Here is a 12,804-nt window from a genome sequence, read left to right as displayed (position 1 = left end):
TGGTGCAGGTGGGGCGGGCAGCTCAGTAGTACCCAGTGCCCACTGTGAGGCACTGGGATTAGTGGGTTGAGAACAGGCTGGTAAGCGTGCAAGCGTGGGCCTCGGTGTGAAATGTGCGTGCCTGAGAGGAATCTGTGTGAAAAGGCGTCCTCCTGCTCCGTGACTTGTTGGGATGAATATGTGAGTCCGTGTGACATGGGAACAAGCCTGTGAGCGGCTGAGTGCGGTGTGAGGGCTGTCCCCTGCGTCCCCGGTGGAGGTGGGAGTTTGGAAGAGAGTCAGGTGCGCGTGAGCCGGTGAGGATTGTTCGTATCAGCGAGTTGGGTGCAAGAGTGTGAATGTGTGCCCGGAGGGTAGTGCACGAGTGCGTTCGCGCAGGAAAGTTATGATGCGAAGGTGCTCTTGGGAGTGGAAGTTGGCGTGCGCGTGTGGCGAGGAGTGGCAGCTGCATGCTGCGAGTGTGGGAGGGAGATCCTGGGGTCCGAAAAAGCTACACAGTGGAGGCGGCCGTGCGGGGCGCGCGGGGGAGCGCAGGGGAGCGCAGAGGCGAGGGCTTCTGGCCCGCAGGCCCCACCCCGCGCCCGGGCCCCTAGCCCCCAGCTCCCCGCCCCCTGCCCCGTCCCATCCCAGACTCCAGGCCGGGTTTGGCGGGGAGCCGGTTTGGGCCGCGGCCCGTGCGGGGGGAGCTGGGGACCCAGACAAAGGCCCAGTGGGCTGCGCGGCTGGCTGGGGCGAGCGGAGCCCGCGGCCCGGGGGCGGTCTGGGGGCGGGGCCTGGAGCTCCGGGGCGGGGCGGTCCTGGGGCGGGGCCGGCCCCGCGGGGGCGGGGCGGGAGGGGAGGAGAGGGGGCGGCGGGGAGCGGGCCGCGCTGTCCCGAAGACTTTGCTGGCCGGCGAGCGGGCGGCTGCGGGCGGCACTGAGTGAGCGAGCCAGAGAGCTGCGCGGGCCGGGCCATGGGGCGGCGGGCGGCGAGCGCACTGCTGCTGGCGCTACTGCTGCAGGGGCGGCTGCTCGCGGTGAGTGTGCTGGGCAGAGGCTCTGGGGGCGGCGAGGCGGGGGGCGCCCGAGTCCCGCTCGCAGCGCCCGCCAACTTGGCTGGGGCAGGCAAGGCTGCGCTGCTGGGACTCTGGCCCGGGCCGGCGGCGCCCGCCGGGGACCCCGGGCCGGCGCCACCCTGCCGCATGGAGTTAATCCTGGTGGGGGGCACCCGTCGGGATCCTGCGTGGGGTCGGGGCGGGGCTGGCCCGCGTGGAAGCCTGTGGGTCCCTTGGCCACGTTGCCGAGTGCCGGAGTCGCGCTGGGCATGACCCGGCCTACCATTCCTGGGGACCAGGAGGGGGGAAACTTGGAGCAGGGTGGGAACTTGGCAGGACGAGGCTAACCTTCTGCGCCAACTGGGCAGAAGGGCGACTCAGTGGTGATGGGGACCCTATGAGTCTCGCTGAAACTTTACCACGCCATCTATCACCTTGGGGAACTTGGACCCAGGTAAGCAGAAGCAAAACTTTTGGGACAGAATTGAAGCTTGTGGGGAACACCCACGGGCCTTGCAGTCATACAGCGCAGGAGTTGAATCAGTCCCTGGCCTTCACTGAGTAACTGTGTGACCTCGGGCAAGCTAGTTAACCTCTCGGAGGCCAGCCCCACGTGGGTCAAGGGAACTCCAAATGCACAACCTCAAAATGCATAGCTGCAGGGCGTTACTGGACTGGGTGGAATGAGCTGCAGAGTGCGTGGTACAGGATACGGTAGACACGGGGGACCCGTGTTCCCCAGCTTTCCTCTTCGCAGGGCTCCAAGGGGCAGGGATAGGCCTTCCCTTGCAGTCTAGTTCCCTACGCTGAGCTTAGGTGGACCCATTTCGAGGAAAAGCGAATTCTAGGGTCAGGAATCCCGAGGCTTAGAATGCAGTTGGCCAACAGAGGCCCTGAGGACCTGAGTGAACTTGAGGAGGACTGGTCGGGTCAGTGGGCAGGGAGCTAGTGCCAGATGTGGGTGGGGGCACATCTGGGGAGCCTACCTTGGTGAGCCACAGAGCCACTCCCACCCTCTTTGAGGTGCTCCTAGGCAGTCCCCATGCCTGCCCCCCGTTCTCTGAGCCAAGAGAAGGACTTTATTAACCAGGCTGGTGTTTACCCAGGGACTGCCTGCCTGGCCTCACCTTGCTGGCTTCATCTCACCTCTCCCCTCCTGAGTCACTCGTCAAACCCCCACCCAGACCTGGCTCCTCACCACTCTTGCCCCACCCACCCAGCACCTCTCCTCCCCGACTCTGGGCAGCCTCCTCTGTCGTCCTGTTTCAGCCTCTCACCCCAAAACATTCAGCAGGGCCATTCAGTTGCTCCCTAGTCTTGACCTGAACTTGCACTCCCAGCGCTGACTTCTACTTTTCCTAAGGCACCAACCTAGCACATGGGATGTCTTCTGAGGCCCAGCAGTCTTTCCTGACCTTCCCCCAGCTCTGCCCCCTGATGAGGGGCTCCTCCATGTCCCCAAGGTAGGATGGCAGTGGGTGGAGTTGTTTGCTGTGTGCCTGAGGAATTTCCACAGAAATGCCCGGACCAAGGCGGATCATGGCATTCACTGGTTCATTCAACAGATACCACTGAGTGACATTCCGTGGCAGTCACCGGGAATACAGGGGTTCATTCTTTGGGCAGATATTTGTCATAAACCTACTGTGTGCCAGTGAACCTGGCGAGGTGCTGGGGGTGGGGTGGTGTGGACCAGCAAGGACAGGCACTGTCTGTGATTTCCAGAATTCACCGGCTGGTGGGCTGCGATTTAGACAAATAAACAGGCAGCTCCAATCCTGTGGGATTAGAGAGCCTTCTCAGCAACACCCGGAGGGTGGCTGTCCCACCCAAGGCTGCTGGTGTTGGGCTGGAAAGAGCTTGGCCCGTCTTTATAAAAGCCTTTGTAAAAAGTTTTTCATTTTGTGACTGGGCGCGGTGGCTCAAGCTTGTAACCCCAGCACTTTGGGAGGCCGAGGCGGGCAGATCACGAAGTCAAGAGATTGAGACCATCCTGGCCAACATGGTGAAACCCCGTCTCTACTAAATATACAAAAATTAGCTGGGCGTGGTGGCGTGCGCCTGTAGTCCCAGCTACTCGGGGGGGCTGAGGCAGGAGAATTGCTTGAACCTGGGAGGCGGAGGTTGCAGTGAGCCGAGATTGTGCTACTGCACTCCAGCCTAGCACCTGGCGACAGAGTGAGACTCTGTCTCAAAAAAAAAAAAGTTTTTTATTTTGTAAAGAGGGTGTCTCACTTTGTTGCCCAGGCTGGTATCAGACACCTGGCTTCAAGTGATCCTCTTGCCTGGGTCTCCCAAAGTGTTGGGATTACAGGCATGAATCACCATGCCTGGCCTGCCCGTGAAGTCTTACAGACCCAGGTTTGAGTCTCAGGGCTGCCGTTTCTGACTGTGTGATCTTGGGCAAGTTCCTCTCTCTGAGCCTTAGTTTTCACATCTGTAAAATGGGGCTGAGGAGTTTGTTGCAAGTCGGAAATAAGATCGATTCCTAGCCCAGGGTCCCAGCAAGCCTTGGGCCCCTCTTGCCTGCTGCCCTCTTCCTCTGCCCTTCAGTTAGGTCTGGAGCCGTGGTGGGTGGGGAAGGGTGGGGCACAGGAGCAGGGTGAGATGGGCCTTAGGGAGCTGAAGACCTCCTGGGGATGGGAGACGGTACTTCAGGAAGCTGGTCTGTGATTAAGTGTGGGTGTAATTTCAGCTGTCGGAGGTGGGAAGGCTTGCTGGAGGAGGGGGCTGGGCCTGGGTGACTTGGCTTGCCTTGGCCTGCTGACCCCTTTGCTTCCTGCTGGGGCCATGGCCTGTTTTTTGGGGCAGCCCTGCAGGGGACAGGCGTCTGGAGGGAGCCTCGGTGGTGATTAAGGTGTTTTCCAGGGCTGAGGAGGGAAGTCGCTGAGATACCTGTTTCCTGCCTCAGCTGGATTTCCTCGCTGGGGAGGCTGCCAGCGCGAACTGGAGGAGCCTCCCCTTCCTGGCGGCCCCTCGGCCCTCCCCTCCACACAGCCGGCTGCTGTGTCCCCCGACACTGGCACACTCATTCCATACCTGCAGCCGGAACAGGACGGGGTTTTGAGTGCGCCCTGGACATTCCCGGAGGAAAGCGGGGTGGGCTGCAGGTCTGCCCGCAGGGTGGAGGCTGGAAGGGGCAGAGATGGCCCACCCGCCATCCCTTAGGCCCAGCTCCCTGTGTCTGCGGAGTTGTGGCCCCTGCCTGGCTGGGCCCGGGCCTGTTCTCAGGCTGAGTGCAGACAAGTTAGGATCTGTGGGTTTCAGGCCCTGCCCGGGAGACAGTGGAGAGGTGGCAGGAGGTGACTGGGTTCAAGGGCCTGGAAGATGTGCGAACAAAGTGGAGAGGAAGGAGCTCTTGGGGTGCTAGACTGGATGATGACAAAGTAATGTGGGTATGTCACACTTGCCCAGCACCACCGTCTGCCGGATGCTAAGTTTCTCGGGAATCCTCCCATTCACCTGTGTTTCCCGCTACCGCCTCCCTATGGTGCTCAGAACCAGATCCCAGCCCCTGACTCAATAGAGTCTACGAGGCCCTTAAAGTAGTGTGACACCTGGCCTCTTGCCACCTGCCCCGCTCAGACTCCTCCAGCTGCACCAGTCTTGGCTTCTTTTTTTTCTTTTCTTTTTTTTTTTTTTTTTGAGATAGGGTCTCACACTGTCACCCAGGCTGGAGTGCAGTGGCACAATCACAGCTCACCACAGCCCCAACCTCCCAAGCTCAGGTGATCCTCCCACCTCAGTCCCCTGATTAGCTGGGGCTACAGATGCCCTTCTATGCCTGTCTAATTTTTGTATTTTTTTTTTTTTTTTTGTAGAGACAGGGTTTCGCCATGTTCCCCAGGCTTGTCTCAAACTCCTGAGCTCAAGTGATCCACCCGTATTGGCCTCCCAAAGTGCTAGGACTATAGGCATGAGCCACTTCGCCCAGCCTTTTCTTTTCTAATGAATATAAAAATTTAAAAACAAATGGAGATGAGGTCTCATTATATTGCCCGGGCTGGTCCTGAGCTCTTTAACTCAAGCTGTCGTCCCAGCTTGGCCTTTCGAAGTGCTAAGATTACAGGTATGGGCCACCTCCCCTGGCCAGGTCTTTGCTGCTTTTTTTTTTTTTTTTGAGACGGAGTTTCGCTCTTGTTACCCAGGCTGGAGTGCAATGGCGCGATCTCGGCTCACCGCAACCTCCGCCTCCTGGGTTCAGGCAATTCTCCTGCCTCAGCCTCCTGAGTAGCTGGGATTACAGGCACGCGCCACCATGCCCAGCTGATTTTTTGTATTTTTAGTAGAGATGGGGTTTCACCGTGTTGACCAGGATGGTCTCGATCTCTTGACCTCGTGATCCACCTGCCTTGGCCTCCCAAAGTGCTGGGATTACAAGCATGAGCCACCGCGCCCGGCCATCTTTGCTTCTTGAGCATGTGAAACGCATTCCCATCTTAGGTCTCTGCATCTGCTGTTCCTTCTGCCTGGAACACTTGTCCCTGTAGTATCCATGTGACCCTCTCCCTCTCCTCCTTCAGGTCCTTACTACTCTGCCTGTAATGGTTGTCTCCTTAAAGTGCCTTATTTTTGTTCTTGTCATCGTCTGACCTGTATTTGTTTGTATTTGTTTATGTGTTTATCTGCCCCCTCCTGCCCCGTTTAAGTTCCACGAGATGGGGACCTCATCTGCTTTTGTTCACTGTTGTATCTTCAGCACCTGACAGGTAGTAAGTGCTTAGTGAATATGTTTGTTGAATGTTTTAAGCTATAGCTGCTAGCCTGATCCCCATTCTCTAAGCAGAGGACATTGAGGTACTGAGAGGTTACATAACTTGCCCAGTGACTTACATGTCCACGCACTCAGAGATGCTAGGAGCCAGGGTTTGAATCCAGACGAAGCTCTCCTAATCACTCCACCTACTGTCCCATGTGCTTGTAGCGGGCAGTCAGTAGATACTGCTAAAACTTGCCACTGATATTGCTTAAGAACTCTGCTCTCAAGGAGTACAGGGGCTCCCTCAGGCAAGGACTAACAGGGATTGGCTGTGGGGACAGAGGCTCTTAGGGTGGGTGTGTCTCAACATCTGTGGGGTCTCCTGGGGACGCTGGTGCCTGGGGAAGCCTAGGAACTAAACTCTAGGGTGGTCATTTTTAGGTTTGTTAAATCATTAACATTCTCATCAGGTATTCCTTGGGACTCTACAGTTGACTTTATCCGGGGGCTTTAAGGCCTGAGTGGGCCTGGCTGGCCCCGCCCCTGCCATGCAGCTGGTGGGGGAAGGGGAAGAAGACCCTCTTAGTTGCCCTGCATGGAGCCTGCACTGGTTTTTCTGGCTGTCCCCTGGGGGCTTACAGTTTAGGGTGAGTCTGCAGAGCTTCAAGTGCTGCCTGGCCTTGGGGTGACAGTCTCAGGAGGGAGAGTGGGAGGGCCTGCCCAGGCTATGGAAAGATCTGGAGCAATGATTCAGAGGCTACTTGGAGGCCAGACATGTGGGCTCTGCACCCTCAGACCACTTGGGGTGTACGGGAAGGGTTCCCAGCCTGGCCTGTTGCCCCCCACCGCTCCTCCCAATCCAGTCCCAGCTGTGAGGGGTCAGGCTGGAGGAGGAGCTGAATATGACCTGGTTCCCCCGGCAGCTTCCCAAGGATCTGCTGGGCCCACCTCTCCCGGTCCCAGCACCTACCCTGGCCTTCCCCTCCTCTCACTTCTGCTCCTGCCAAGAAGAGGGAGGCTGTGCCGAGGGTCCCGGCCCTGCTGGAATGTTGCCTTGGCCTGGGCCTTGGCCTCTTTGGCCCTGCCACCCCCTCCTGCTCCCAGGGCCAGCTGCCCCAGCGCCCAGAGCTGGCTGACTGAAACCCAGAAGTATGTGTGGAACTCACTTCGCGGGGAGCCGCCGGCCTCACTGCCCAGCCTGGTGGCGTCAGGGCAGTGTCAATAGCAGCCTTGAGAGGGGAGTGGCTCAGGGCTGCTGGGGGTGGCTGGGGGTGGCTGGGGCCGGGGGTGCCGTCATGAAAGCCCTGAGAACAAGGTGGCCCTTTGAGGCCTGGGAATGTGGGGCCTTTGAGTCTCAGCCTCCCCCAGAACCACCCTCCCTGCCCTTCTGTGATGCTCATCTGTGCCAGACCTGCAGGGACCTCAGAGCATCCCGGGGGCATCTGTGGCATCCTGAGATAGCCTTACGACCAGCTCCTAGCTCCTGACCAGAGCCCATTCCCTGAGCCATGGAGGAGGGTGTCCTGTTGCTCTGGGTTTTAGGGGAGTATCTGGTGCCCAAAGCCTTGCAGAGTGTACTGAATGAATGAATGAATGAATCAATAATGTATGTGCTTAAGCATTTGTTAAAATTCATTTCACAATACCTGTGGAGCATCTTCTATGTATCTGACTCTGTTCTAGATTTTTTTTTTTTTTTGAGATGAAGTCTCACTCCGTTGCCCAGGCTGGAGTGCAGTGGTGTGATATTACCTCACTGCAACCTTCGCCTCCTGGGTTCAAGGAGTTCTTTTGCCTCAGCCTCTCAAGTAGCTGGGATTACAAGCATGCACCCCCATGTCTGGCTAATTTTTGTATTTTTATTAGAGTCAGTGTTTTACCATGTTGACCAGGCTGGTCTTGAACTCCTCACCTCAAGTGATCCACCTGCCTTGGCCTCCCAAAGCGCTGGGATTACAGACATAAGCCACCACACCCAGCCTGTTCTAGATCTTGAGGTTATCGTAGAGAACAAAAATGGCAGATTCCTTCCTTTCATGTTGCTTGCATTTTAGCTAGTGCAGGAAGGCAGACAACAAATAAAATGCATCGGGTGGCGATAAGTGCTCAGAAGAAAAAATAAAGCAGGGAAGAGGTAATGAGTGATGAGGCGGCGTAGGGTGGGTGGTCAGGAAACGCTCTGATAAGATAAGTTTGAACTGAAGGAGACCTGAAGGAAGGGAGCGGGTGAGCCCCGCAGATATCAATGGAAAGGGCGTTCCAGGCAGAGGGCGCAGCGTGTGCAGAGGCCCAGAGGTGGGAGTGTGAGCTTGCCCTGTCTGTGGAAAAGCAGGGAGGCCCGTGGGGCTGGGGCAGCATCAGTGAGGGGGGAGCGTGGCGGACGCAGCAGGCAGGGGGGTGGCAGAGGGTGATTGGCAGAGCCTTGGCTGTGGGAAGGACCTTGGATTTGTGTCTGAGTGAATTGAGAAGTCATTGAAGGGGCCTGGTGTTCCATAGGACTGCCCCGGCTGCTGTGTGGGGAGGAGAATGGGGAGGGCCTGGGACAAAGGCAGGGAGGCCGTGACCCAGGACAGACAATGGGAGATCGAGCCAGGATGACGGAGGTGGGCGATGGTTGAATCCCCAGTACATTTTGAGGATGGGCCGCTGGGATTTGCTGGTGGGTTGGATCTGCGTGAGGCAGAAAGAGGAGTCCAGGAGGCCTCCACAGTCTTTGGCTTCAGCATCCCAAAGGATGGAGCTGCCGCTACCTGAGATGGGAAACTCCAGGAGGAGCAGACTTAGGAGGAAGATCAGCAGTGGCAGGAGGTGGAATCCAGAATTATCAAAACAGTTCATCTATTTGTGTCTTCTCTTATGATCTCTTGTTTGGACAATAAAAATCCTTAAAAAAAAAAAGTGGGGTGGGAGAGCAGGTGGGCCAGGAGTGGTGGTTCACGCCTGTAATCCCAACACTCTGGGAGACCAAGGTGGGAGGATCACTTGAGCCCAGGAGGCAGAGGCTGCAGTGAGCCATGAACTCCAGTCTGGGTGACAGAGTGAGATCCTGTCTCTTAAAAAAAGAAAAGAAAAAAAGAATGGTAAGTGATGGAGGGGACAGCATGGGTGGGGGTTGTAATGGCTCACATGCCTGGCCATCATCCTCCTACCCATCTCTAGCTAGGAGGTCTCCTGTCCCCACCCAAGCTGGGGCCTCTGCATTCGCTTGTGGTGTAGGTGGAGGGGATCTTGCTGAGTGTTCATTTGTGGAGTTGCAGACTCTGCCTTAGAACCCCACAGCCAGAGCTCATGGCTTACAGATTTATTCTTACCCCTCATCTAGAGTGTAAGCTCCATGAGGGCAGGGACTTGGCTTTGTTCATTGCTGTTTGCCTGGTGCTAGGCAGATAGAAGGTGAACACATTAAAAATTCGAGTGAATAGGCCGGGCGCGGTGGCTCACGCTTGTAATCCCAGCACTTTGGGAGGCCGAGGCGGGTGGATCAGAAGGTCAAGAGATCGAGACCATCCTGGTCAACATGGTGAAACCCTGTCTCTACTAAAAATACAAAAAATCAGCTGGGCATGGTGGCGCGTGCCTGTAATCCCAGCTACTCAGGAGGCTGAAGCAGGAGAATTGCTTGAACCCAGGAGGCGGAGGTTGCGGTGAGCCAAGATGGCGCCATTGCACTCCAGCCAGGGTAACAAGAGCGAAACTCCTTAACCAAAAAAAAAAAAAAAAAAAAAATTCGAGTGAATAAAGGCCAGATGCAGTGGCTCATACCTGTAATCTCAGCACTTTGGGAGGCCGAGGTGAGCGGATCACTTGAGGTCAGGGGTTCGAGACCACCCTGGCCAATTTGGTGAAACCCTGTCTCTACTAAAAATACAAAAAGGTTAGCCGTGCCTGGTGGTACGTGCCTGTAGTCCCAGCTACCTGGGAGGCTGAGGCAGGAGAATCTCTTGAACCTGGAAAGAGGACGTTGCAGTGAGCCAAGATGCGCAATTGCACCCCAGCCTGGGCGTCACAGTGAGACTCTGTCTCAAAACAAACAAAAAAACCCAACCAAACACACAAAAAAATCAAGTGAATAAATTAATGGCCTTGAGGAAGCCAGCAGGTCAAAGCCCAGGCTCCTTGCTGGGATTGGAAAGGGGCGTGCCCTGGCCCCTGCACTTGGGAGCTGGCTGCCCAGCCATGCTCTCCGCAGGGGCCGAGAAGATGTGGACAAGCCGGGATGTCCACTCTGCCCTCTTTCCCTTGTTTGTGTCCTCATTGGTCTCGGAGCCCCCTTTCCCTGGGCACTGTGGTCAAGGGAAAGACGTGGGCTTAAAAGGCCCTGCCTTCAAGTCTTGCTCTGCCCTGACTGGCTCTGTGACCTTGGGCAAGTTGCTTTACCTCTCTGAGCCTCAGTCGACTGTGAAATGGGGCGGTCTGCTTCCTGATGGTTATGAAGTGACCAGCTGGGCGCACCTCGGTCAGTGCCTGAAACGCGGCAGGTGTTTGACAACCCATGATTATGCTAAGTCTTGTTCCTGCTAAACACAAGGCCTGTGGAGTATCTGACGCAGGGTTCCCAGGGCCCAGCCGGGCACGTCTTCTCTATAACCCAGGCCCTGTCCTGGGCTTGTTGAATGAATGGCTGTGTAAGGGGATTGTCCATTCCGTCAGCCTCTTTTGCAGTCTCAGAGCTCGAGGTTTAACTGCCTCTGATCTGTCACGGCCCCTCCTTCCCCTGCGAGGCTGCAGCTGTAGGACAGAGTCCACCCTTCCACCCTGATTGCTCCTTCCTGGACCGGGAGAAGGAGGGGGCACACCCCAGGGTGTGGCCTGGGAAAGGCTGGAGGCTGTGGACGCCTTGTCCCCTTCCCAGATGTGTGCAGTTGGTGGGCCCTGAGCAACAGGAGGTGTGGCCAAGTGGCTCCCATGGGCATAGAGAGGAAGTTCATGCATATTGAGGGTAGCAGCGGCAGGGAGGGGGCGTCCTGGGACCCCATTCTAGCCCCATCCCCACTCTGGCCTACCCTGGAGGAGGCAGGACCGTGTTCAGGGAGCTTTGGGTAAACCGTAGCTGGTCCTCACTTGGTGGGGTGTGGGGCTCACAGCTCTGAATCTGGCATGCGTGGGCTCAGAGAAACAGCAGGACCCAGGAGAGACACACGCGGGCCTGGCAGTCTCGCCCCACCCCACCCTGTGCTGTGGGCTTGGGCTATTGGGTAGAGATGTCCCCTCCCCACCAGGCAGGTCACACCTTGGTGTTTTTTTCACATTTGGTCCCTTTCCTCATCCTTCTCCCATCCCAGTCGGTGGGGAAGAGGAGGCCTAGCCGGGGACTGACCCTGGGGAGGACTCCAGAGGTGGCCTCGGGTGACCCCACAGATGCTTCTCCTCGGGTGGGGCTGGGATTCCCAGCTGCCTCTGGCCCCTTCCCAACCCACCTCCAGGTCCCTGTCCTCACCTCCCCTTTCCCTGCGCCTGCGCCTGGCTCTCCCCCAGGAAGCCGGCTCCGGCCCCCACCTCCTGGTCCTGGCCTCCCCTCCTAACTAACCCCAGCTGACTCACCCTCTCCTTGTTTGGCATTTCCAATTTTCAAATAGTTGGGAACTGGGATCATGCCTCGTCTTGGATCGCTCACTGGGCTGGATGGATTGAAATTCTGGCCTCATAAGTCCCCACCCCAGTGGCCTCTACTCTATCACTTTCTTTTCTTTTTTTTTTTTGAGACCGAGTCTCACTCTGTCACCCAGGCTGGAGTGGCTCGATCTTGGCTCACTGCAACCTCTGCCTCCTGAATTCAAGTGATTCCCCTGCCTTAGCCTCCCAAGTAGCTGGGATTGTGGATTACAGGCATGCATCACCACACCTGGCTAGTTTTTGTATTTTTAGTAGAGATGAGGTTTCAGCATGTTGGCCAGGCTGATGTCGAACTTCTGACCTCAGGTTATCCACTGGCCTCAGCCTCCCAAAGTGCTGGGGTTACAGGTGTGAGCCACCTCACCCGGCAGCCTCTTGTCCTTCTCCTGCCTTTTGCCTTCCTATGACCCTCAAGCCAGAGGGACAGAAACCCAGGAGTTTCCTGGGGACAGACCAGTCTCTTCCCTGTCCTGGGAACTGCAGGTTCTCCTCCCAGTGACCTCAGTCACATAGGTCACGAACCAATGTTCCCTGAGTGCTGATACCTTCTCATTAAAACCGCCACCCTCTTTAGAGCCAAGCCTCCCACTGGGCTCTTGCCAGGCATTAGCTCATAGAATCCTTGCAGCAATCTTTCGAAGTTGGCATTATTATCTCCATTTTGCAGAGCAGGAAACTGAGGCATCAAGAGGAGGAGTGGGGGGCCAGACTCACACTTGTAATCCCAGCACTTTGGGAGGCTAAGGCAGGCAGATCACCCGAGGTCGGGAGTTCGAGACCAGCCTGACCAACATGGAGAAACCCCATCTCTACTAAAAATACAAAATTGGCCGGGCGCGGTGGCTCACGCCTGTAATCCCAGCACTTTGGGAGGCCGAGGCGGGTGGATCACGAAGTCAAGAGATTGAGACCATCCTGGTCGACATGGTGAAACCCCGTCTCTACTAAAAATACAAAAAATCAGCTGGGCCTGGTGGCGCGTGCCTGTAATCCCAGCTACTCAGGAGGCTGAGGCAGGAGAATTGCCTGAACCCAGGAGGCGGAGGTTGCGGTGAGCCAAGATCACGCCATTGCACTCCAGCCTGGGTAACAAGAGCGAAACTCCGACTCAAAAAAAAAACAAAAAAAACAAAATTAGCCGGGCGTGGAGGCGCATGTCTGTAATCCCAGCTACTCAAGAGGCTGAGACAGTAGAATTGCTTGAACCTGGGAGGCGGAGGTTGCTGTGAGCCCAGATCGTGCCACTGCACTCCAGCCTGGACAACAAGAGCGAAACTCCGTCTCAAAGAAATAAAAATACAAAAATTAGCCGGGCATGGTGGCTCATGCCAGTAGTCCCAGCTTCATGGGAGGCTGAGGCAGGAGAATTGTTTGAACTCGGGAGGCAGAGGTTGCCATGAGCCGAGATTGCACCACTGCATTCCAGCCTGGGCAACAGAAAGAGACTGTATCAAGGAAA

At 56.7% G+C, this 12,804-nt stretch overlaps 1 protein-coding gene across 8 annotated transcripts in view; it reads left to right on the top strand.

Moving 5' to 3' along the window:
* The first annotated feature begins 876 nt into the window (after positions 1-876).
* HSPG2 (heparan sulfate proteoglycan 2) overlaps positions 877-12,804 on the top strand; it is a 124,009-nt gene continuing 112,081 nt past the window's right edge. For all 8 annotated transcript variants that reach the window (XM_017506939.2, XM_017506931.2, XM_037730732.1 and 5 more), the window contains exon 1: positions 877-1,015. In XM_017506939.2, the coding sequence (XP_017362428.1) occupies positions 953-1,015 (63 nt within the window). In that variant the 5' untranslated portion in view covers positions 877-952. The remainder of the gene's footprint in view (positions 1,016-12,804) is intronic.

The sequence above is a fragment of the Cebus imitator genome, unplaced genomic scaffold (genome assembly GCF_001604975.1).
Source record: "Cebus imitator isolate Cc_AM_T3 unplaced genomic scaffold, Cebus_imitator-1.0 Scaffold15, whole genome shotgun sequence".
Taxonomy (NCBI): domain Eukaryota; kingdom Metazoa; phylum Chordata; class Mammalia; order Primates; family Cebidae; genus Cebus; species Cebus imitator.
Note: the sequence above shows the minus strand (reverse complement) of the source record. Positions and strands in the feature narration are given on the sequence as shown.